Source organism: Sprattus sprattus, assembly GCF_963457725.1.
Source record: "Sprattus sprattus genome assembly, chromosome: 6".
Taxonomy (NCBI): Eukaryota; Metazoa; Chordata; class Actinopteri; order Clupeiformes; family Clupeidae; genus Sprattus; species Sprattus sprattus.
In genome coordinates, this window is record NC_137925.1 from 27,251,689 (window position 1) to 27,275,029 (window position 23,341).

Below are 23,341 nucleotides of genomic sequence, written 5' to 3' on the forward strand. Positions count from 1 at the left end.
ATGGAAGCATCGTTATGTATGTAGAAGCTTTGATAGTATTGAGGAGGATGTATATTTAAGTGTGTGTGTGTGTGTGTGTGTGTGTGTGTGTGTGTGTGTGTGTGTGTGTGTGTGTGTGTGTGTGTGTGTGTGTGTGTGTGTGTGTGTGTGGGTGTGTGTGTGTGTGGGTGCGTGTGTGTAAGTGTGTGTGTGTGTGTGTGTGTGTGTGTGTGTGTGTGTCTGTGTCTGTGTCTGTATGCGTGTGTGTTTGTAAAAGAGAATGATGTTGTGCAGGATGATGTGCGTAGGTGTATGTGCACCTAATCTGCCCTTGAAGAATTTCTCTCACAAATCCCTGATACACCCAAATTCAATGAAGCGCACAGTAAACAGAAAACAGTAGATGGATTCAGCCAACACAGAGGGAGTCATAACATTCTGCATGTTTGAAGAGAAGAACAGGGAGTGGCAAACTGCTAGGAGTAAAGACAGATCTGATTCTAGTTAAAGACAAAAAACATAGAGAATAGCAGATGGTCCAGTTCCTTCTTAGAGGTTCAACAAACTAAAGCAGGCATTGCTTCACAAAGCGAAAAAACAAAACAAATGAGAAAAAGATTACTCTCAGGGAACTGCTGAGTGCATAGCTGAATTCTCTTATGCCTAGCAGTCAGTGGGAGTTTGTATTTCCTCCCACACCAATAAAACCTCTTCTGTGTAAAAACAAGGCTGAAAATGTCTTTTTTCCCCCAAAACGCAGAGGACGTCTGGAGCCACTCTGGGAAACGACCACAAGACCTCCACTGAAAACACACAAATTCAACATGCACTGGAGCATTTTTGAGAGATTAGACTCTACAAACTGCTTTTTTTCTGAACTGTCATAAGCACATACAATCTGTCATCAAATTCCGCAAAGTTGTGAAATGTTCCACATGGTATGTCTTAATAATTCAATACTAGGATATGTGGGAACGGGTGTGTTTCCTGATGAACTTGACATAGGTGTGCCTGCCTGTGTGAACCAGTGCAAATAACATGGGTGCGTGTGGTGTCTCACGGTGACTCATAACCTCTGACTACAATGCACGCACAGCAACTCGTGTTGAGGAATGAGAGAGAGGGAATAGAGGGGAAAAAAACGAGGAGAGGCCAGAGGCTTGACTGGCTGGGGTGTGTCCTGTGATCAGCCACCGCGGATAAGGGGATCCGCTTTATTTGTTCTTAAAACAAATCTATCGGAGGGAGCGAAGTAACCGGGACTGAAACGTCACCGAAATGAAAAAGTATCAGGATTGGTGGGACTTTTTAGTTAGTTTTGTTTATAAAAAGGAGGGGGCTGACATTTTTTCATGCGAGAACACATACTTACAGACCACAGATTCTTTCCATTTAAAACAACTGAGACTGAAAATTAGTACTTTTTTTTTTTTCACTGTACTCAGATGACAGACACAAGTCGAAATTCCCCTCAGATTCAACAATAAAGTCTGTGTTCTTCTATGGGAGGGGCCTGCTCCTGAGGTTGCTATCAGAGACAGCTTGATAAATCATAGGGTAGTGTCTGTTCTTTCCACACCCTGCCTCTATCCTGTGTGATTCCATGCACAGAACCGTAACACTTGTGTCAGCACAAGCAGTCAAATAAGGCCAGGTTACCAGCTTTGTGGGATGTTTTACACAAAGATCGAGATGCTGTAGTAGGGAGAATTCTTTTGATTCTTTTCTGAGACGCTGGACGTATTAAAACTGAGATCTGAGCTCTTTTCAAGGCCATGTGGCTCATTAACTCGGCATCCCGAGTGAAACAGAAGAAATGCAGTCATACTTTTTTTTTTTTTGCAGTTAATACGAAGTCTGTCCAAAACAATCTTTAATTTCTTTGAGGACAATTGACATTTAACTAGTTCAACTAAAGCAAGTCAAGCCCAGAAAATGACGTATTACGAAATCCCATAATAGCTGGTAAAGGTTAAGCAACTATTGGTGGTCCAAAGTGAATATAAGAAAGGTTGAGCAGCAAAATAAGAAGAGCAACAAGATCAGGAATTATATCTGTTACCTGCTATGAGAAAAAAACTACATGTTCATAGAAGACATCGGTCACGTTGAATGATGGCATTCACATTCATTCTTCAACGGCTCTGTCTTACCTGCCAGAACAAGCAGTCATCTGAGCTGAGGTCACCACATCTGCACCGACATTCTTGGATGGTTTACGTTGACAACACAGAAAGTCACTGGTATGTGCTTATGATGACTTGTACACATATACATTCAGTGGTATGTGCTTATGTTTGCCTTCTTGATTGTACAGTTATACAAACAGACATTCATATGTTCATAAAGACATATAGCATCTGGAATACTGTGTTAAGACTCAACACAATCTTATTGGATTACAACTGGTGCCTTAATAATTTTTTCCAGTTGTTATTTTTACATATTTTTTGCAAAATAATTACAAAGGGGCATATAATTGTTCATTTTACATTACAAATGACATCTTTCAGAGAAAGTGAAAACACTGAAATCAGCTCTCTGCATAGGTATTTATGTAAATAATTCAGTGATTTCACTAGTTTTACTCTTAAGTACCGTATAATACTGTAGTAATTTAAACCCTTTAGTAAGTAGCCTATGTCAGTGTGCATAAACACTGGTTTAGCATCAATGATCAGAGATTTTAGGATTTAATACATCTACCTGTGAAGTCCCTCAGCCTGAGTGACACCTGACAGTTCCAAAACTAACCTCCCAGACTGAAGGGAACTGCAACGGCAATGAAGATTATGTGCATCACATAGCCAGTTCCTTCACACTCTAGAAGAGAACTCTGTTTAACAGGATAGAACACTCCAAAACAGAACTCTGTTTAACAGGATAACATAAAGAGGGCTGATGGGTAAAAACAAAACAAAAATTCCAAAGGGATCTCAAATTGCCTTAAATGTAGATAAACATACATTTTTTGTCAAATTCATTGAATTGCTCCTCACCATCCTCTGGATGTCCATACGGGGGGGGGGTGCTCAAAGAACACTCAGTTTGTGCACAATCCTGGCCCCTGTAAATGGGAAACAAACACAGAGGCTCGGACCGAGCCATAATCAATTTAAGCTAATCAATACCTCTAATCAATACCTCTAACTATGCTTAGTTGTGGCTCTTAGCATTAGCATCGTAGGCAACTTCCTGGGGCGCCAACAGTCATGGGGTAATAGGCACATGCCCACCCCCCCCACTAACGGTTCTAACAGATGATCCAATTCAACATGGTCCCCAGGCTATCATCAAGTGCTTTCAGAAGTATCCTGAGATGGCCCAAAGTCTTAACACAATCGCCATTTTAATTCTACTGAGAGTACATGGTAGGATCTCACAGCAAAGGTTCGGAGGGCATTAGCAGACCTGTAAAAACAGCACAAATCTTTGAAAACAAAACATAATTGTCTTGTGTACAACTCATATTAATATAAAATAGTCAATCTTAGGTTACTGCAGTTTGAAGTGATATGTCAAATGAGGAGAAACAGTACAGCTTTATATGGCGTCTGTTATCATCTGTGATTTTGTAGACTGAATATTTGTCTTCCTCTCAAATAGGCTAATCCGTCTTGGTATGCGACAAAGATAACGACAGGTTATTAAACACCACAAACGAGTCAATACCTTTTTCAATGAGTATCTTTGGCATGTACTTTCTACCTGGACATGCACAAGCATTATCTGAGGGGTAAATATACATACGGGTCCTGCTGCCCCTACAGAGCCTTAGCTTAGGAGAACAATAGGGTATTTGAGTCCACTTACAAATTATAGTTTAAACTGTCCATGTACATTACAGTATGCACCATTTAAAGTAAAATAACCTTTGTCCATGTGGAAGAAATTTACAGAAATGTTTCCCCTTCATAGTTTGTTTTTGTGTCCTCAATCCATTTTAAAATGACTAAGATGTTCAAACATCTCAGTAAAATGACACAATTATGCTGACCTTGGCCCTTGTTGCCATGGTTACAGCTCATATCAGCATGGTTGTTGTGGGGATCCCCACACACACACTCTTTCAGAGGCTATCCTTCCCTTTCCGTAAAGGCACCAGAAAAAAAGAAAAAAGGGAATAAGAGGCAGATTGAATTGTGGTTTCCCCTGCAGCTTGTGAGTCACGAACACGAGGGAGGGACTGAAAAGGACTATTCCGGGATGGCTGCCATAGCAACATAATAAGCAAGGGGGCAGGTTATTGCAAGAATGTTTCCATAGCAATGCCATGTGTGTGTATATAAATACGGGCTGCCAAAAGTCTACTCCAGGAGTAGTGACGAGTAGTAGTTGTTGTTTATGCGTCGTTGCCTTCGATTAGACAGTGTGGTAACTAGCAAGCGCTGTTTACTGAAAGGGAACTCCCACGTACCCTCTAGGCAAACCTTAACTAGGCCTACTCTTCTGCTTTAATGAAATTTGTCTCCCTTGGCTCACTTTCACGTCTCCAATTCGAAAGAGACAATCCATGGTTTTCTCCCGAGGTAACTGAGTTAGAGAAGCGCTTTCTTGCCACGGCAATATAAAGCTTATAATGCCCCAGTTAAACTCTTTTCCACCCTCAGTATGCTTGAAAATAGTGGTTATAGTTATATAATAATAATTGTCAGACTTTAATCGCACTAGCGACACACTGCACTGTCCTTCCTCCCAGGACCCCAGGAGCAGTGGGCAGCCTTTAGGCGCCCGGGGACCAGGTGAGGTGAATCGTCTGTCTTGGTTAGGGACCGACGAAGAGAGTTCTGTTGCATGTTTTTTCTGTTGGGGTTCTAAATGGAGGAAACCCCTTGTGAACACGGGGAGAACATGCAAAGCTTTCATTTGAAAAGATAAACAGGCAGACATGGATTGCTTGGTTGAAGCTCAGTTTATGTAAATGATCCTGTGATTTCAGTTGCGCTGCAACAGAGGATATTTGTTCAGCAGCTTTCATGTTTTCGCACAGACAGCTACCTTCCTGTGAGCAATACATTCCTGTCATAGTTTTAAAGTGTTTCAACAGTCCAGCCCTTTATTGGCCCGATTCAAACCTCATGCTCTGCAAAAGTTGATACTTAGCTGGCGATTCATCATCAGAGGGAGTTTACAACACTCTCACGTGTGGCATGCAGTTATACGTTTTTAAAATTTTATTTCACATTAGTGTCCTAAACAGTGGTTTTACATAAAAAATAAAATTTCTAAATTTCTACACCACAGAAACATATCTTCATACACGGTGGGTTCCTTTTGTGCATTTCGTGTGTAGCCTACTTCTATTCTCCTAACACATGTAGCTATGTTTGTACGACAAATAGTGATTAAGACATTTACGCTAAGGGCCGAATTATGCTCTGTTTTAGACGTAACGCGTAAGCACGTAATTTACACAAGGAACTTGTTTTAGACAAGTTTTGATTTAAGGTTCGTTTTAGACGCAGAGCCGTGTTGCAAGGCTTGTGAGCCGTGTTGCAAAGCAAATTGACGCCAGAACTGTAGATTTATTTTGAGTTAAGTAAGCCTATTTATTGCATCAGGACAAAGGAAAAAACTTACCTGAGCATGAAAGTGTAGTGGGCGAAAGGCTTGATGTTATGAATAGCTACATGTGTTACACAAAATACAAATGTTGGCAATTCAGTACCAGTGGCGAAAAAGACAGCACATGACGCAAAAGTTCGTTTATTGACATCTTTTAATGACTGCGACAGGCTTTAAAACGATGTGTTTATGAGTTACATTATTCAAAGATGAGGTGGTAAACGGCTAGAGAATCTCATCATGTTGTCACTTGCTTGTAACTACAATGGTGCTGGCCACAAGGTAACGGCAGGATACTGTTAACTTTTGTATATGAGCAGACCGGGTTCATTCTATCAAACTCGCTGGTGTAATTGATGGATTCACGTCAATATGAACTCAATGAAAGATATCACCATGACTCACAAGTGGCGGAAAATGAATATGAAAGTACCTATTTGTTCGTGAACATTCTCTCCAAACAATCGCGGGTGAGAGTGGGATATTCGCGGTAATTTGAGCGTCCTGTAAGTGTTTAAAGAGGATTTGTAAAGGAGTTCATGTCTTCGGACCTCTTCTGTTATGTTTGTTCCTAATCCATAAGAAACGGCTTGTGAGACGATCTGCAGGGTATTCATGATTTAAAAAAATGTCTGAGTCTAAAAAAGACTGTATGCTATTAACCCGGAAACGTGAGACTCTGTGAAAGGCTGTGGTAGCCGGCCAATCACAGCCTTTGCGAGCTGTGTAGGGCCGTAGTGTTTTAGTCGCATAGTCAGGAATTTTGGGCGACGCACTTAAGCACGTAAGGGGGGATATTTTACCGCGCAAGGGGGGGTTATGTATCTTACGTGCTTACGCGTTACGTCTAAAACAGAGCATAATTCGGCCTTAAGTCTGCTTGCGGTAGACTGAATCGACTAAGTATGTTGTTACTGTGGACATATTATCTGGCCATGTGACAGCATATTACACAAAATCTGAAAATCTATAAGGACTGTTGTCCTGTAGTGGTTTGATAATGAATCTCTGGAATTCGTGTTATGTTGGTGGGCAGAGTTGTGCCAGCCTTCACTGAAGACAACAGGATTCTCTCTGTGATGTTGGTCGGCAGTGTTTTGCCTGGCTTCACTGAAGACAACAGGATTCTCTCTGTGATGTTGCAGGCATATAAACACTTGCACTGATTGCGTAACATGACGGACTGACAGAAGGAGAGAGAGAGAGAGAAAAAGATAGATAGATAGATAGATAGATAGATATAATGTGCCATTATACACACTGGACATGATATTTTAACAAGTAGGCAGAGCATGGAGTTATAGCACCGCATGCCATGCAGAAAATAACAAACTATGTTTGAACTAACAAACTAGACCATTCCTGCAAGTGATACGGCTCTTTAAAAATAATACAAATTAGCAGGAGTATCATGTCTCCTTGGATGCTATCTTTACCTAAGGGAATTCAGCAAATATCTGGTACTAAATGTATGGTCTTCCAACACAAACAATATCAAATCCTTCTCTAATTCGACCTTGCCATAAACATCATGCTCCCGCTCTCAAACCATAACCCATAATGCTCGCTAGGGACAATATTCATCTTGTTTATGTAGTGGGGCTTCATATTTGTTTTTCATGTAGTTTGATCAGATTAAGCATTTCAATTGAGATGAATTCAACACTTCAGATTGTTGACATCACAGAGCATTGTAGTAGTTCTTCAGAAGAGACCATCAATTCCAGCCCTCCACCTCCCCCCATTGGTAATCTGAGACTGCACAACTATGTATGGGGCCTCATGTCCAAAAGAGCAGGGGCTTTCTGTTTTCCCTCTTCCTCCTGCTCCTTTTTCTCTCTCGCCATCTTACTGAAAGTCTCTGTTCCTCACTTATACGCAAAGCCCTCGGACATATCCTTGTTTTCCACGGCAACAAAAGGAAGTGACATATTTCATTTTTGGCTTCTTTTGCCCTTTAGGCGGTTTAGACAAGCATTGAAGTCATCTGTGACGGACAACACCATCCACATTCTCCCCTTCAGCACCCTGACCTCCAACCACCTCACTGGAATGCACAAATGCCTCCCTGCGTTACAGCATGCGGAAAATGCAGGCATCCAAAAGGTGGCTAGCACAGCACGAACAATAAAACACACTGATTTATTAACTACAAAGGAAAGTCTTGCACTCAAACGCCAGAAATATGAAAACTCACTGGAAGGCAACTTCATAGCAGTACAATTCATGTATGAAAATGTGAAACATCAAGGACACAGTGTCCTTAGGGGAGCAAATATTTTCCTCAACCAAAAGCTTTTATTTTTTTCCTACCAGTAGAGCCCAGAGGAAAATCCCAGTATAAGCACAATGTAGCGCAAAAACCACTGCCCACAATGATACACTGGGTCCCTCTTAACTTATTGCAGTTTTTGTAGAATCAATAACACCGTTATAAACATTCTCTGGCATGAGCGAACTACAATCTAACACTAAAATAACGAACACAAGGAGTGTTGCCAATCAAATCCTTAAAAGGTCTTTCTGTAAAGGGCATTTCTTTAAACCAGACAGATCTGGACTGATTGGGTAGTAATACTTAAAAAACACCCAGAGTATCATGGTGCTGTAGTCTATCACACCAGTCTCTGGCCCATCACCAGCAGCAGCAGCAGCAGCACCCTCACGCGTTCCAGATGTGTGGAGCTGATGCATAGCACATGCATACCATGCCCTGAGCTTACACATGGAAGACTGAACGTCTCTCAGAAAATACAGAGCCTTTTCTGTCTGCACTGCTTTGTCCTTCACAGCAATGGCATACCAAACCCCTGCAAAGGATCGCTCAGAGACACGGAGAGGGAGTGCGAGGGAGAGGAACAGACCGGGCGGGGAGAACAGTCAGAGGCCAAAAAAGCTCTGAAGAGAAGAGAAGGTTGGCAGGACTGGAACTGAATGTTGCTGTTGGCATTACACAGTGTATTGTTCTTGTAGCTGGTTAGAGTTTTTACGTGTTTAACCCTAGCATCTCTGACACAACTGCAGAGGAAGCGTGATTGGGCTACTACTTGAGATTGGGTGGGTTTTTTGGCATGCATGCCAGTGCCCATACTACTCGCTTCCCTTTCAGTTTCCTCTTTCCAACGTGTTTGTTTTCCACCCACCCTATCCCAAGATGCTCTCTTAACAACAGTTGGCAAACAATCATATTTCAGTAACTTGAGGTTACTGCAAATTATAGTTTTTATAGTTCAGCAAGTGGTACGTACTTCCAGATAAGGAACTTAAATGTTATAATACATAAGCAATACCTAACCTTTCTATTTTTGCTCTGAACAAATTCCTTTCATTCCATTGTGCAACAGTTTTGGTGCCTCTGAATTTACTATAAGTAAAATAAGTGTACTTTGAAGAGATTAAAAACATCTTAAAATAACTTTGCATATCCTCATTCGGAGTTATCTCCTCCAACCACAACTTGGGCCATTTTAAGTGGCCCTGCCAATGGTCCCTCTCTCAAGGCAGCAACAAAATGGTTGACTGATATGCTTTCTGCAGAGCTCTGCGTCGGCTAAACGGCTTTGCAGTCACCTTGCTAACCAACTTCCAACTTGTTATTCACTCACACCATGGGAAAGCAGATAGTCAGGGCCTGAGTCTAAGCACCCACCTTTGCAAGAATGTTTGATGGCTGACAGAGCAACAGGCCCCTCCCTTCACTTAGGGTTGCATAATATAATTACTCAAGGGGAACTTTTCTTTTTTTTTTTTAAACAAAGGCCAGAAAGTTGTTTAATTGCCAGGAACTGCAAGAAAATACGCGAAAACTCTTGTTTATATCAATGAGCAGTTGTTTGCACAAAGAAAGCATCCTTTTCTATAAGTCACATGCCATGCAGGGACAGTATATGACGACTTTGTGGTGATCGACTCGTCTGTTAGGATAAGGGGCTTGACAAGGACTGTTTGTATGGCAGAAACGTACATGTATTTTGCTAACAAATAATGCAATACAACATAAACCTTTATTATGTTCAAACTATTTATTAACTTAGCGTTCTAAAGCCACGCTATCAGTTAATTACCACCATTCATACCTTCTTATCAGTATATCACTTCAATTCATACTAGCTTATTAGTTTACAACCTCAATTCATACCATATCCTGCACCCACCATTCCTAACAAGCCTGAGTTTGGAGGAAACGATCAGGGAATGTTTTCTGAGGATTCTCCAGCTTCTCATAAACTTTCTAGAGATTGGTACCACATTTGATCCTTGACTGTAGTAATGATCTTAAAATATTTCCAGGAAAAAGGTGTACAGTATATTCAGAGTTATCACTCCACATTACTGTCCAGCATTTGATAGTTGTCTCATGGCATCATGACCGAAACAAGAAATCCTGACCATGTTGTTTGCAATTGCTGCAAAGGTTGTAAATAGGTCAATACGTAAGGATGAAACTGAAAAGTAGTGCCTGAATATATATGCAAATATCTAAGACAATGCTCTTTGCCAGCCCTGAATTGATGTGTTCTCTTTAAGCTATTGAAGGCCACAGTCATGCCAAACTGGAGCACATCCATCTCCATGTAAGTGTGGGCTTGAGGATAAGCAGCTAACTAAATTAAATATAATAGGCGTCTTTGATAACCTCCAATACCTAACATTTATGTCTGGAGTGAACACAAACTGCAGATTTAACGGCGATCTACATTCTTAATAAGCTTTAAAAAAAAGCTCTATAACTTTGCTTGGGCAAAGCAGGAGGTTGTTGGTAGAGTTTGGTAGATGCATTCTTGGAGATGACAAATGACAGAAGCACTGAAGACAAAGTGAATCCTCAGTACAGAAGTCTCACAGGGCACTTATCTAGGGACAGGAATTTACAGCAATAGAGTGGCGATAAGGAGAGTGCCCACCAATCACCTTTCCACTCGCCAAAGACCAGCGTAGTGCTTACAGTAGTATCATCTCTTAAATTACATGGATACACAGACAAATACATGGTTCACACCAAAAATGTGGAGACTAGCCAAACCCTCCATATTAGGGCATGTTGATACTAAAAGGTATGGCAAGATCAGAAGATTAGTAGGTTAAACATGAATTGTGGTAGGTGACTTGCTGGTAATCTGTGCTTAGTTTCATGAGAAGCAAACCAGTCTCTTGCTTTGCAAAGAACTGGGTCTCCATTTTACCCTCAACCTCAAGACTCCACCCTTCTCATTTTAGGGTCAACACACCACCTAGTGGAGGATATGGCACACAGCATAAGCTTCAACATAAAGCACACTGGTTCACTATTACTCGTACAAAATCTAACATGCATGAGGATTTTATCACTACAACTTTAAGTATATACATATATATATATATATATATATATAACAAAAATAAAAATTTTATTTTTTAAACTCACTTCAGGGATGGTCTTCACAACTGTTCTTCTCTCCACTAAAGTGGTATACAGTTATCAGATGGTGATATGAGCCACCAGGTTTGTTGTGTCTGGCACTGATGTGAACTCAGAAGTTGATTAAACAACGGATCAAAAACCGATCAACAAGGAATACGAGCTCAAGGCCATTTTCAGAACAATAGAGGTAAGGAAAGTACCAACTCAGAGTCAAAAGAACACTTCCTTCACTTAATTCTGACTTTCAGGCAAGTAGGGCAATTTCAGTTAGTGCCAGTTCATATCAACATTCAACAGGTTCAAGAGTTGCAACAGGGCTGATTTAGGAGTGAATGGCACCAAAGAGAACATTGCTCAAGACCGCACTCATGGCCGCAACAGTAACATCATAATGTAAAAATGACACATCAGTTAACCCTCCTCAAATCCCCCAAATGTCAGACATTGTGCAGTTGATCGACAGACAGTGTGCCGTCGAACAATACCCAATGGCATATCTGACAAAGTACCACTGCTGTATGCGCACAAACATGAAATCAAACTGCATCTGGAACAAAGCAAGAACCTCTTGCACAAGCACTCTAATCGAACAAATTCAGGCAAGCTGTGTGCCGAGTGGAAAGAATGGCGTCATTCTAGAACCGCTCCCAACAACTCCATATGGATAACACTCATCACTAATTATCACTGCAAGCACACGTCCACAGAAAACAAAAATAAATTATGTAAAGTTGAGGGAGGGAAGAGGCTTTATTCCAATTATTTGCTACATTTTCAAATAGACTACTATCTCTATTGTAAGCAGCAGTGTTGCAGGCCACAGGGAATTACTAAAATTGCACAAGTAATCACTGAACATGACATTTTTAATCTAACACAGGAAAAGGCACCAAACGATAGAAAATAAATGAAATTAACATTTTCCCCCAAACCTGAACACTTTATGGTCGGCAACAAAAAACAAATCCAAATGGGATTAGGAAAAACATTTTATTTATTTATTTTTCTCCACCTTAACTCAATTCCACACAGAGCATACAACACACCCCCATTTGCTTGAGGTTCCTTAGCTGTTCAATGTGGTTGCATGACCATGCATGTTGCCTGATGGTGCACTTAGAGGGAGACCTCACTTGAAGATCTTGCCCTGGCTGATGGGCATGCCAACATGCTTGAAATCACCCTCCCATGCAAAGTACTCCTTGACCATGGTTTTGCACTCCTCGCTGTCAACGTCCAGCTTGCGCCAAGAATAGGACTCGTAATCAATCTGCCAATCGACAGACAACTGTTAAAAGAAAAGAAAAGAATGATTAGACATGTCAAATGACAATACATAGCAAAGACCGACCAGCCACCAACACAAAGCAATGAAAGCATTTTTATATAAAAACCTACAACACCTTGAGCACATAGCACTAAGCCACCTGTATCTCACCTGAATAGGAACAAGCATGCTTCTCCTTGTGATTGAGACACACCTATTTGCTTTGTTCAAGCATGCAACTGTGCTCGAGCAGCCATTCATTCATCAGCCTGTTTACCATCGAGTCTCACCCGATCTCTAGATGGTGTTAAATGGCAGCTCTATGTTGGTGATGGCAAATAAACATGAGGGTCTGCAGAGGCCAGGTAAACTTCTGCCCTTTAGTAACTTAAGGTCTCCAGCACCCTCACCAAACCAGAATGCTGCCCCTCAACACATGGGTCATCCACCTCCTGTTCACAGGTGTACCGCCCACTTGAAGCTAGCGCAGATGTGACTTGATTTTTATTTTCCCTTCAGAGACCGAACCAGTGTTCCACTCAGTCTAAAACCTCTGTTGGCCATAGAAGCGAGGCACAAGGACCGGTCAATTCTGAAGTTTGTCTGCAGGAACTTATCTGCAAGCGTACCCTAAATCTTCTACGAGGTTACGATTTACGAATAACTGATTTGATCAAGCATATGATATTGCAGCATGAGCATCATCGGAGCAGGCACTCCGCAGTGCATGAAATAGTGCATACTAGTTAGGCTACAGAAGTTCTTTTTCTTCTAGATATGATGTAAGGGTTACAACCATCAGTAACAGTTAAGCCCATGTACCCTAATGTCTACATTTGACACAAACAAACAGACTAGGGATTTTTAGTTCAGTTGAGAGTTTGGTAGGCTTTTGTACAAATAATTTCAACCTAGTCTACAAACACCACACCATGACTAACAAGCCAGGCAGTGCTTTGTCACCAATTTGGAGTAATTCAACATTGCGGGGATATGAGATCACTACATCAAACGTATGTTCATCTCACAGAATAAATGTGTTTATCCCCATTTTTAACCTGCCCATGCTGGGAGAGAGTTAAAAAAAAAAAAAAAAGGAAAGGAGAAAAAAAAAAAAAAAAAAAAACTCAAACTAAATGTTCTGCACTGCAAATGGTTGACAGCAGACCAACATCTGCCTTCTGAAGGCGTAAACAACCCATCTGGCATTGAATCTGAATAAAGATCCAAAGATAATATATCAATCCACTCTTGACAATCTGCTGCATGACCTCATAACACACAGCGCCACTGTACACATCAACTGCGCTTGGGACGCAAACACCAACTGCTTCCACATCACACTTCAAACTAGGTACAATAATGGCAAGGATCAAGATTTTGGCAATGAAAAGCTTTTACTAAGTGCACCTAATCGAAGCATTTTACTATAAACATGGAAAACAAATGCACATCTGTGCAGGCATATTGAGAGGGGGAGAGGGGGGGGGGGGGGGACAACAACTTGTTCAATTTTGCTTGTTGGACAGCAGCCATTGGATTAGCCCTTGCATGTTACAACTAAAAAGCAAACAGAATCAACTCTCCAGTTCAACAATAGCCCCTTATTCAACCTCTTTTCTGCCAAAGGCCTCCAGAGCTGAAGGCCAACACAGCCTTGGCTTGTGTGTACCAATCAGGTCTCAAGGAACAGCCTTGGCTTCTCTTTTTTTAAACCACTAGCCAAGTGAGGAATCAATGCGATCCACAAATGCATATGTGCAATGTGGGCTGCACAGGAACTGAACAGGTACACAACAGTGACTAATTCCTAGAAGTACTGGAGAGTGCCAACAGCTTCTTGTATGGCAAAAATTGACCATCCAGTGCTTGGCCAAAACAGATCTTCCTCTAACCAAACCAAAAGCTACGCATTTTTCACACAATGCATTGCGCTGGTCTCCCGACTTGCCCCTGGAAATCTCGTGTGTAGCTCAGTAGGCCAGAACTAAATCTCCCATTTTCCAAGCAAGCCACTGGTTATTGTGAGATGTCTTATGGAAATCCAATCATAATGCTTACGCTCAAATCTCAAGATAAACTAGTGTCAGATTAGATGATCAACACAAAGATCAAACAGAACTCAAAGCTCTTTAAAACATTTACATTAGGATTTAATTACAGAACACCACTGTAAGTGGCACTCCCACAACACTAAAGGTGCTATATGGAAGTATTACATTTAAGATTTGAAAATGAACTAGAAATGGAGCCTGGATATACCCCAATCCTAAATGTCCTCATGTTATATGAAGCCTCTAGCTGCCGCCACTTTAGGCTTGGGGTCGAGCGGTAACAAATAATGAACCACTTGTCGGGTGCTAGAAAAGCTTCCATTCTACCTTTAACCCATCTAAGGGAGCAAACAGCATTAGTTGACCATTGATAACGGTCAAATTTAGCACATCATAAAAATATATTGACATGATCTAGTGTCCTAGACCTGTCCATCGTGTCTGCGCCCTCAAGTCAAGTGTAGACCGCTTCGATGTGAATAGCATTCACTTGATACAAGTTGTGCTTCTCAACACATCGTTGTACATACCTAAATAGTTCAGTCCAGACACCTAACTACATCAGAGCAATGGTGCAATTTACATAACTTAAAATCTAATTTGAAATCATGCAGTTTTGACCCTCTGATGCTGAACACACAATTAAAAGCATGTGATGTGGAGGACTGTATACAGGTAAAACCAACCACGATGGTATGATAATGGAGCAAATTGAACAGGATACTTACAGGGAATGCCAACTCCTGGCCTCTGAAGACCCAGATTCCAGAGATGGTGCTGTTGTTATTTGTGCCGAAGAGGATCATACTTGCAAAGGCGGTTTTGCGGAGCTTGTCAAGCCGCTGGAACATTCCTGAAAGGAAAAGCCCCAAAGCTCACTCAGATGGCCATGAACTTGCCCTGATGCCTCCAGTGCACACAACGGCAATCAGCAAGGAAACTAAACAGTACTTCTATGCTACCTGACCATATGCACTGTTGAACTTGGTATGAGGCCGCTATATTGAGTTTCACCTAATGCAGTCTTATACATTCCAGTTCATTTAGCTTGCATGACCTGAGGAAAAAATTACCTGAGATGAGATTGCAGCTCATGAATGTCTGGGTCAGCTCTTTAGGGAAGCGGTACTCCCCATACCAGATAGAATAGCCCTCGCGGTCAAAGTGCTCCCAGAAATGGGGTAGTGCCACAGTCAGGGTGTCCTCGTTGGAGTACTTCCTCTTGAACTCATCCATGACAAATGGGCTACATAGATGAAAGACCACAGCATTTAGTCAACATGTCATCAACATAATTGATCGGCTACATATTTGTGAGTACCCTCCCGCTCAGTCGGGAAATCCCTAGCCATTCATCAATTTGTACCTCTTGGGAAGATGTGCGTAGGGGTCCTTAGTTTTGGGCTCGGCGGCAAGTGCCACTTCACTCTCATCCAGCTCCTCCGCAGCAGGTTTCTTCTCTTCCTTCTTCTTGTCCTCTTTCTTTTCCTTCTTGCCTCCTTCCTTGCCTCCCTTCTCCTTCTTTGGTGGCGTGTCCTTTTTGGGCTGCGCCTCTGAAAACTTCTTGGCTGATGAAGCAGTAGCATATGGTAGCAACAATAAATAATGATTTCAATACAACATCAGGCATGCATGAACCCATCAAACACAACAAGCATATAACCATACAAATGTCTTCCCATGATGCATTGCCTGTTGCACTTTTTGCTTACTGGATTGAAAGAGCATATGCACAGCAATGGATAGCAGCACCTCCAACAAAGGTCTAAGAATAGCTCTAAGGTCTAAGAGTGCTAGTCCTACAAAGCACAACGCGTCTTTACAAAACAAAAATCATGGTGATGTAATGTGCAAACCCTGGCACCTGAAAAGAAAGTAACAACCTGAACTTTACAAACAAAACCGCATTATATAAAGCATGCCTCCTCACAAGCACTCGCTCTATTGAGGACTGAACTCCGCCATGGGTATCATCTTAGGCACAGCACAGGGCACCCATACTGCTGACACTTCACAAACAGCTTTCCTAAAACTATATAGCTCAGTAATATGCAGGAACTCAAGCCTAAAGGCCAGACCAATATCTTTAACACACAGGTTGAACTCCTCAAAATGAACGTACACGCACATCACAAGGTGTGAACATACTGCTGCACAGAGCGACAGTGCCATTCTGCCTTTCAGTTTGAGACTAACCTACCTTACTTATTAGAAGACCAGCGTCTTCAAAAAAACCTAACCAGCTCTCCAGAAGTACACATACACACACACGCATGTCAGTTTGAACAAATCATACCTATAACTACCTACATAAATGTGAAGTTCTGAAAGGCTGGACTGTTTCAATAGAGACATTCAACTTACGATCAAACTGGGCCATCTTCTCACAGAGCTTCACTTCCCCAAGTACAGCCTTGAACTGTGGCTGGTTAACGCAAGTGACAAACCAACGGTTGACATTGGGGTAGGCCTGACGGAAAGCAGGTTCCAGAACCTAAAACAACAAAGGGACATTTTATTGAACCCATTTGGTCTGAGATCCTAACCGCAGAGGAAATGCAACTACACTGGCAAAACTCACCTGTTTGTAGGCCCAGAGCAGAGAGCATGCTACAGTGATGTCAGCCAGGCTTACTCTCTCGCCAACCAGAAAGGTACGGGTGTGTAAGTGCTGGTTCAGGTAGGCAAGGGCCTTCTTCACCTCCTCTTTTGCCTGCTCTGTGGCCTAAAAGGAAAACAAAATACAATTATGAGCAAGCCATCTTAAACCCACTGGATCTATACACAACTGAGAGTAACCACTAGCCATCTAGGGGAGGAACCAACACCTGCTTTACATTCACTTGAAGCCTAAAACTCACATACTGTGTTCAATGGGCAATGAAAAAGAATTAATGGAGGTCTGTGGGAATAAACAGCCAGGATTCTGACCTGAAACAAAAGATATTAAGGTTTGTGTGAATTAACAGCTTAGGGCATACACAGCCAGGATTCTGACCTGTTTGTTGAACTGCATGATGCCAAGGGTGGGGAAGACCCATGCGCTGGCTGATGGGACGATCTCAGCGTCAGCAAAGCTCACCCACTGAAGCACCTGGGCGCTGGCCTGCGGGCTGGAGCCACGGAGGGCATCACTGCACACTGAAGAGGGGGGGGACAGCATTTAAAAACTAAAAAAAAATACATCTAATTTAAGTGTTAATTAGATTAGGGTTAGCCCAGTCATCAGCACCCAATCTTCTCTGGCAATGTGACAACTTACAGTAGTATGCAATGGCATTGCTCTCTGTCAGACAGAACCCATCATCACCCTGGTAAGCTGGAACCTGCAGGGAGTTACAAAGGGAATCATGTTAGCATTCAGTCTAGATTGGCCACAGCTACCAAAGACATCCATTAGAAAGTTTGACCACTGACCTTGCCCGTGGGAAAGTTGCTGAGAAAGGCAGGGGTGCGGTTTGTCTGCCCAAAGCTGAAGGCAGGGGGGGTGCTGGCTACCTTCAGCTTAGCACCGCTGTACTGAGCTGCAATCTGAGCCTTGAAGGCCCGCCAGTTCTCTGGGTATGTGAACAGAGTCTGCAAAGGGATGGAAAAATACATGTAACAAGAGACAGTTTGCTTAAGGATAAAATAAATTGACTGTTGGCTGAAATATTTAACTGGTTACTCTGACATTTAAAAATGGTCACCTCTTGCGACAATGATGCAGCAAGTTCTACCTTAGGTTAGGTCCTCATCGATTGCGTTAATAAATTATCAACTCTGAATATTCAAATGGTAAAACAAGGTAAAATGCCAACTGCAGTCACCCAATACGTTGTCAACTCTTGAAAAGCAAAAGTTATCTAATGACTACTTTTAAATGTCCAACTCCGCCAGGTCCACGTAGTGACAGCTACTGTCCGGTAACGTTTAATAACATTTAGCTATGTGAACAAAGTTCAAATAAAAGTTGGTGAACAACGATAAGAACCTAGCGTTATCTAGCAGACGATAAGTAGGCTCAACTTCGATGGTATCTATATCCATTTTCCCGTCTCCGTTCGGGTTGTCAATTCACGAGTGGTTTTCAAGTAACCAGCTGGCGTTCGCCTATATGGGAAACAGCTAACTCATTAGCTTCTGATAGCGTAATGTCCTTTGCTGCACGGAAAAAGTGGTTCGAAGTACCACAAACCCCAATTAATATTCATGGTATGACGACAATCAAGCACATGATCTTGACAGGAGGCATTTATACAAAAGAGCCAAGTCGCCCAAATGTAAAACGTGGCATAACAGCATACCCAGATGTGATAGCCTTCATATTATAGCTAAAGACTGCTAACTATACAGACTAAGGTTGCAAAAATGGACACTTTTACGTGTTCTACTAACCCTAGCGACATCAGTTTGAAGCTGTATTTTAACACAGCAGAGTCGATGGATACGATGTCCACTAGATTGTCGCTAAAGAGTTGAACAACCATTGAAAGAGTCCCCTTCCATCTTACTTACCCCTGCCGCCATCTTCAGGATGAGAGAAAGGAGGATCCGAGGCGCGCGTGCATGACGTATAGACGGAGACTCGTCGCAGATATAAAACGTGTCACAGTGCGCTTATGTGTTCACAATTACATTTGATTAATTTTCAAACGCGCTCTATGTACGTTTAATTCGTGTTGAATGCAACTCCAAACATTTTGAAAGGCAGTTTTCAGTTCGACAAATGGTAGTCTTTCAATGGAAATATTAGGAGTGGTTACACTATGCAACCTAAATTTTATACATTTAGGATTATAGTCAATCACTCAGCATTTTCACAATGTCTTTTAATATTAAAGGCACCCAGTGCAACTTTCGAGGCTTAAAAATAAACATTCAATTTCTAGTCTTTTTTACACGTAGTAAGTTTCAATAACTCCATACCATTGCATACCGACATTCAAGCAGCAAAGATGAGACGTCGTTGTGTGGTGAGAACTGATAGAAAATCGATAACAACAACAATCGCCGCCATTTTCTTTATTTTTTGGTAACCTACAATAAACAAAGCAGGTTCCAGTCAATGGAAAAATGGCTTCTCCCCACCAGCGATTGTTGTTGTTTACGATTTTCTATCAGTTCTCACCACACAACGACGTCTCATCTTTGCTCCTTGAATGTCGATATGTAATGGTATGGAGTTATTGAAACTTACTACGTGCAAAAAAGACTAGAAATTGAATGTTTATTTTTCATTGAATGTTTACATAAAGTTGCACTGGGTGCCTTTAAAGTTTGTTCATAGATAGATACATAGATAGATAAATACTTTATTAATCCCGCGGGGAAACTCTGGGATCATCTTGCAGCTCATATTTACAATAATTACAAACAATATACAGACAATATGATACAATACAAACAATCCAATTCAGCTATGTACAGTGTAGGATGAAGGATGTATGGTGTTAAGTGCATAATTATTAAAGTTTAATGGCAGCTGGTAGTCCGAGTCCTCTATTTATTTTATCCAATAATGACTCCCTGTATTCACACAATAAAGCAGAAACCGAGTCAAGTAATTATTACAAGAAATATTTATTCAAAAAATGATACAATCATCACCTTGCTCATATTGATGTGAAACATACCTTTTCATATTGAAAGGACACTGGCACACTATCAAATATCAGTAAAGAAAACACACAGTACTTTCTGTCTTCATGCTGGACCTTAGCACAGAGCAGGTTGCAGGATTTTTTTTTAAAAGAGGCAAATGAAGAGCCATGATGCTAGCGAATCCCTTACGTTTTTTTTTATTCATAAAACGTCATAAGCATCCTGCCATCCCTGCTTACAGACCAGAACAAGGACTTTTACTTGTGTTAGGTATTGTTATCAATATAAAAAAAAAAAAACGTAATAAAAACATAAAAACAAACTTAAGTTATATAAGGACCAAAAACACTTTTGAGTACTCCAAGCTGTGCGATGTCATTGAGATGCTGTCCAGCTTCAGGAAGAATAATCAGCTCAGTCCTACAAAGACAACACAATAAAATCAACATAATGATTTAGATGCATCACTATATATCTATAACTATATATTATAAACACATGTTTCATAGCAACTTTTGAAATGCAGTTTTGTCACGCCAGAGATCTAGTTTAGGAGATGACCACGTCTTGAATTCTCTTCACATTTTAGGTGGCTATCAGAATGCTGTGTATGCTGGGATTTAAATACTTGAAGGGAAAACACACAAACAACAACAACAACAAGGATAATTACTGCTTGTCATTTATTATTTGTTTGTTTGTTGCATTTCAAACAGCTAATTTTCACCAGAAGCACTGACTCTATCTTTAAAGCAGATTGTTAGATGAGCCCCTAGATGGGGACAGTATATGACCACATTCATGTTAAATTTATATATGCTGTTTCGGTCTACCATCTACTCCGTGCATATTTCTAAATTTGGGTTGTCCTTGTTACTTGCATAGTAACGTAAATCTCTAAATCCTGTGACACTGATCACTGTGCTCATTGTAATGTTTATATTTATCACATAAGTCCGAATATATAGGAAAAAATGAAATCCAGGTACCAGTCTAAGTATGCAACCACTTTCTGTGACAGCAACTTACCTAGATAATCATCCATAAGAGATCCTATGGCAAACTGGAAAAGACACAAAAATATGCAAATAAGAACACTACCCAATAGCCCAAATGGTGTTGATAAAGAAATATTTCTTTGTGAAGCAAAATAAATAAATGTATATTATTCATATGGACAAAACAACATGAAAAGCTTAATTTGGTCCTTACAATGTCATTCTTGTCTACTCGAGTTCCTACAATCTTCAACCGGATTTCATCATCCTGCTGGATAACCACATCCTTGAAAGAAAATGAAGAATTTTAGTGATGACTTTTTTTCTCGCATAAAAACAATAAAAAACAAATAACGTGATATAAAGGATAACTTACTTCTTCAGCCGACTTGTAGCTGGGTGGATTGGAGGATGGGTCAAATTCCATCTCTGATGGAATGGACTGGAAAAACATAGAAACATATATTTACTGACACATGTTTATAGTGGCTTTTATTCTACTTCATTTTCAAAAGGTTTGTGAGAGGATAATGCGTGTGTGCACATTTAACAGTATTCTTTCACAACATTCACTCACTATACTGCTTTAGTTATAAAAGATGTTTTTTTTATAGTAAAGACATTTCCAGGAAACGTAAACAACACTTACATGCCGAGAGATAAAACAGGACATTGGCCCAATTTCTGTGAATAGCCCGACCTGACATAAAAAACAAAACCAAGGCTTCACTAATACTGGTGAAGGACAGTGGCACATAATTATATATCAAAGTGTTGAAGAATGATTTGTAACTCATCAATGAATTATCCTTTAACAAGAATTGTACCTACTTTGTTAACCTGAGTGACAACAGCATCCACCACCTCTCCCTTGAAGGGACGGAAGACAATGGCTTTGTACTTCACTGGATACAGTACAAAGCCCCTGCCAGGCTGAATGACCCCTGCTCCAATATTGTCAATTGTGGTCACAGCAATGACGAATCCATACCTTTGGGAAAAAGCACAAAATCAACACATGAGATCTGACAATTAACAGCATTTGCCTCAACCAAACTGATGTGCTCAGCTGACATGGTGGTGTCTCTTTATACTCACTTTCCTGTGCAGGTCCCCTCCACCTCAGTGAAAAGCTTCTGTTTCACCGTATTCAAAAGATTAGGGCCGAAGTACCGAGGGTGCAACAGAATTTCATGCTCTAAAGAGATCTGTGAAAAGATATATGACCTTTGATAAATAACAAAGTATAGTGTAATATTAACAAGTGAAACTGTAAAACATCCACTCCTGAAATCAACACCAGTTTCAAGATGTGAACCTGTCATTAAATACACTTGCCTATAGGCTGAAACCATCATATGCTTAAATCCTTCTTGTGGGCATATCTGAACATAGTCATGTATGGAGTTCTACAGGAAGAGGGCTTGTGAAACAACAATGAAAAAGGATGAAAACGGATGCATTGAGGACAACACTTCAGTTGTTCATTACAAAAACATCAAGCTTTGGCATGTATGAACAGGACTGTACTGTGTTGTGCTCGAACTTTCTGGTGTTGGCCAAGTTAGATGTAAGGTTGCACAATTTCCCCAAAGTCCACACTCAAATCCGCGATTCTGACTAAAGGTTGTTGATATTTCAGCTCAACAGTTAATCTACCTACGCACTTCTGCAACGTACTATGCACACCTGACATACATCCCACTTCATAAACATTTTAGTACTAAAGACATATTGCGATAACCCCTCCTTATTAATGATAATACCGCTATACCATTGTATATGACTGTACACTGACGTTTAATATTCCCATAACACATACATGGACATTAAAGGATAAGTTTACACAACATCCCATTACTGATGTTATTAATTAAAAAGGACAAGATGCTGGCCCTGCCAAAACAGGTTGAAAAGTTTCGTACAGTTATCAGCAAGGAAATAGTTTGAGGACGACTAGGTTTACTTCTAAGGAGGAAACCACATAATTCATAAACGAACAAGAATTATAAAAGTCCTTCCCATAGCTCAGTAATTGTACAGTCCTTAGTGGCAGCTAGCTAAGCTACCTGGATAGTAACAAAGCTAGCTAGATGCTTAGGATATGTTAGTTAGCTAACCTAGCATACAGTTCCACAGCTACACTTACCATGCTAACTTGAAGCTAAAGTGCATCTTTTCATAACAGCACATTTAAGTAGTACAATCCCTTAGCTGTTAGTACATTTAAATCACAGTGGGCCTATACATTTGTATCATTGAACGCACAATTAAAAGAAACGTCACGTGGCTAGCTAAACAGAAAACCCAACGCTAACTTGCATAGCTCCAGGTAAAAATGCTTCATGCTAACTGTTTACGTAAACTGTAGCTGGGTGTTATACATATGAAGGATCGGTCACTTACGTGGTAAAACATGATGCTCAGCTCACAATTTTGAAATTTAAATTAGCTAGCCACACAGGGCTGAATAATGTGGGTTGTGCTGTTACTG

At 40.9% G+C, this 23,341-nt stretch overlaps 2 protein-coding genes across 2 annotated transcripts; both read right to left on the reverse strand.

Annotated features, from left to right (window-relative positions):
• Window positions 1–11,676: 11,676 nt before the first annotated feature.
• On the reverse strand, window positions 11,677–18,809 carry eef1g (eukaryotic translation elongation factor 1 gamma). Its single transcript, XM_080840396.1, has 10 exons — window positions 18,764–18,809; window positions 17,684–17,842; window positions 17,529–17,592; window positions 17,265–17,407; window positions 16,848–16,991; window positions 16,631–16,760; window positions 15,633–15,834; window positions 15,340–15,512; window positions 14,995–15,119; window positions 11,677–12,233 (listed from the first exon to the last, which is right to left on the reverse strand). The coding sequence occupies exons 1-10, from the start codon at window positions 18,773–18,775 to the stop codon at window positions 12,075–12,077; spliced, it is 1,311 nt and encodes a 436-aa protein (XP_080696522.1). The 5' UTR covers window positions 18,776–18,809; the 3' UTR covers window positions 11,677–12,074.
• A 1,015-nt stretch (window positions 18,810–19,824) lies between these two features.
• Window positions 19,825–23,341, reverse strand: polr2g (RNA polymerase II subunit G). Its single transcript, XM_080840559.1, has 8 exons — window positions 23,254–23,341; window positions 21,946–22,055; window positions 21,679–21,838; window positions 21,497–21,547; window positions 21,224–21,289; window positions 21,062–21,133; window positions 20,879–20,912; window positions 19,825–20,269 (listed from the first exon to the last, which is right to left on the reverse strand). Exons 1-8 carry the CDS (start codon window positions 23,263–23,265, stop codon window positions 20,259–20,261), a joined length of 516 nt encoding a protein of 171 aa, XP_080696685.1. The 5' UTR covers window positions 23,266–23,341; the 3' UTR covers window positions 19,825–20,258.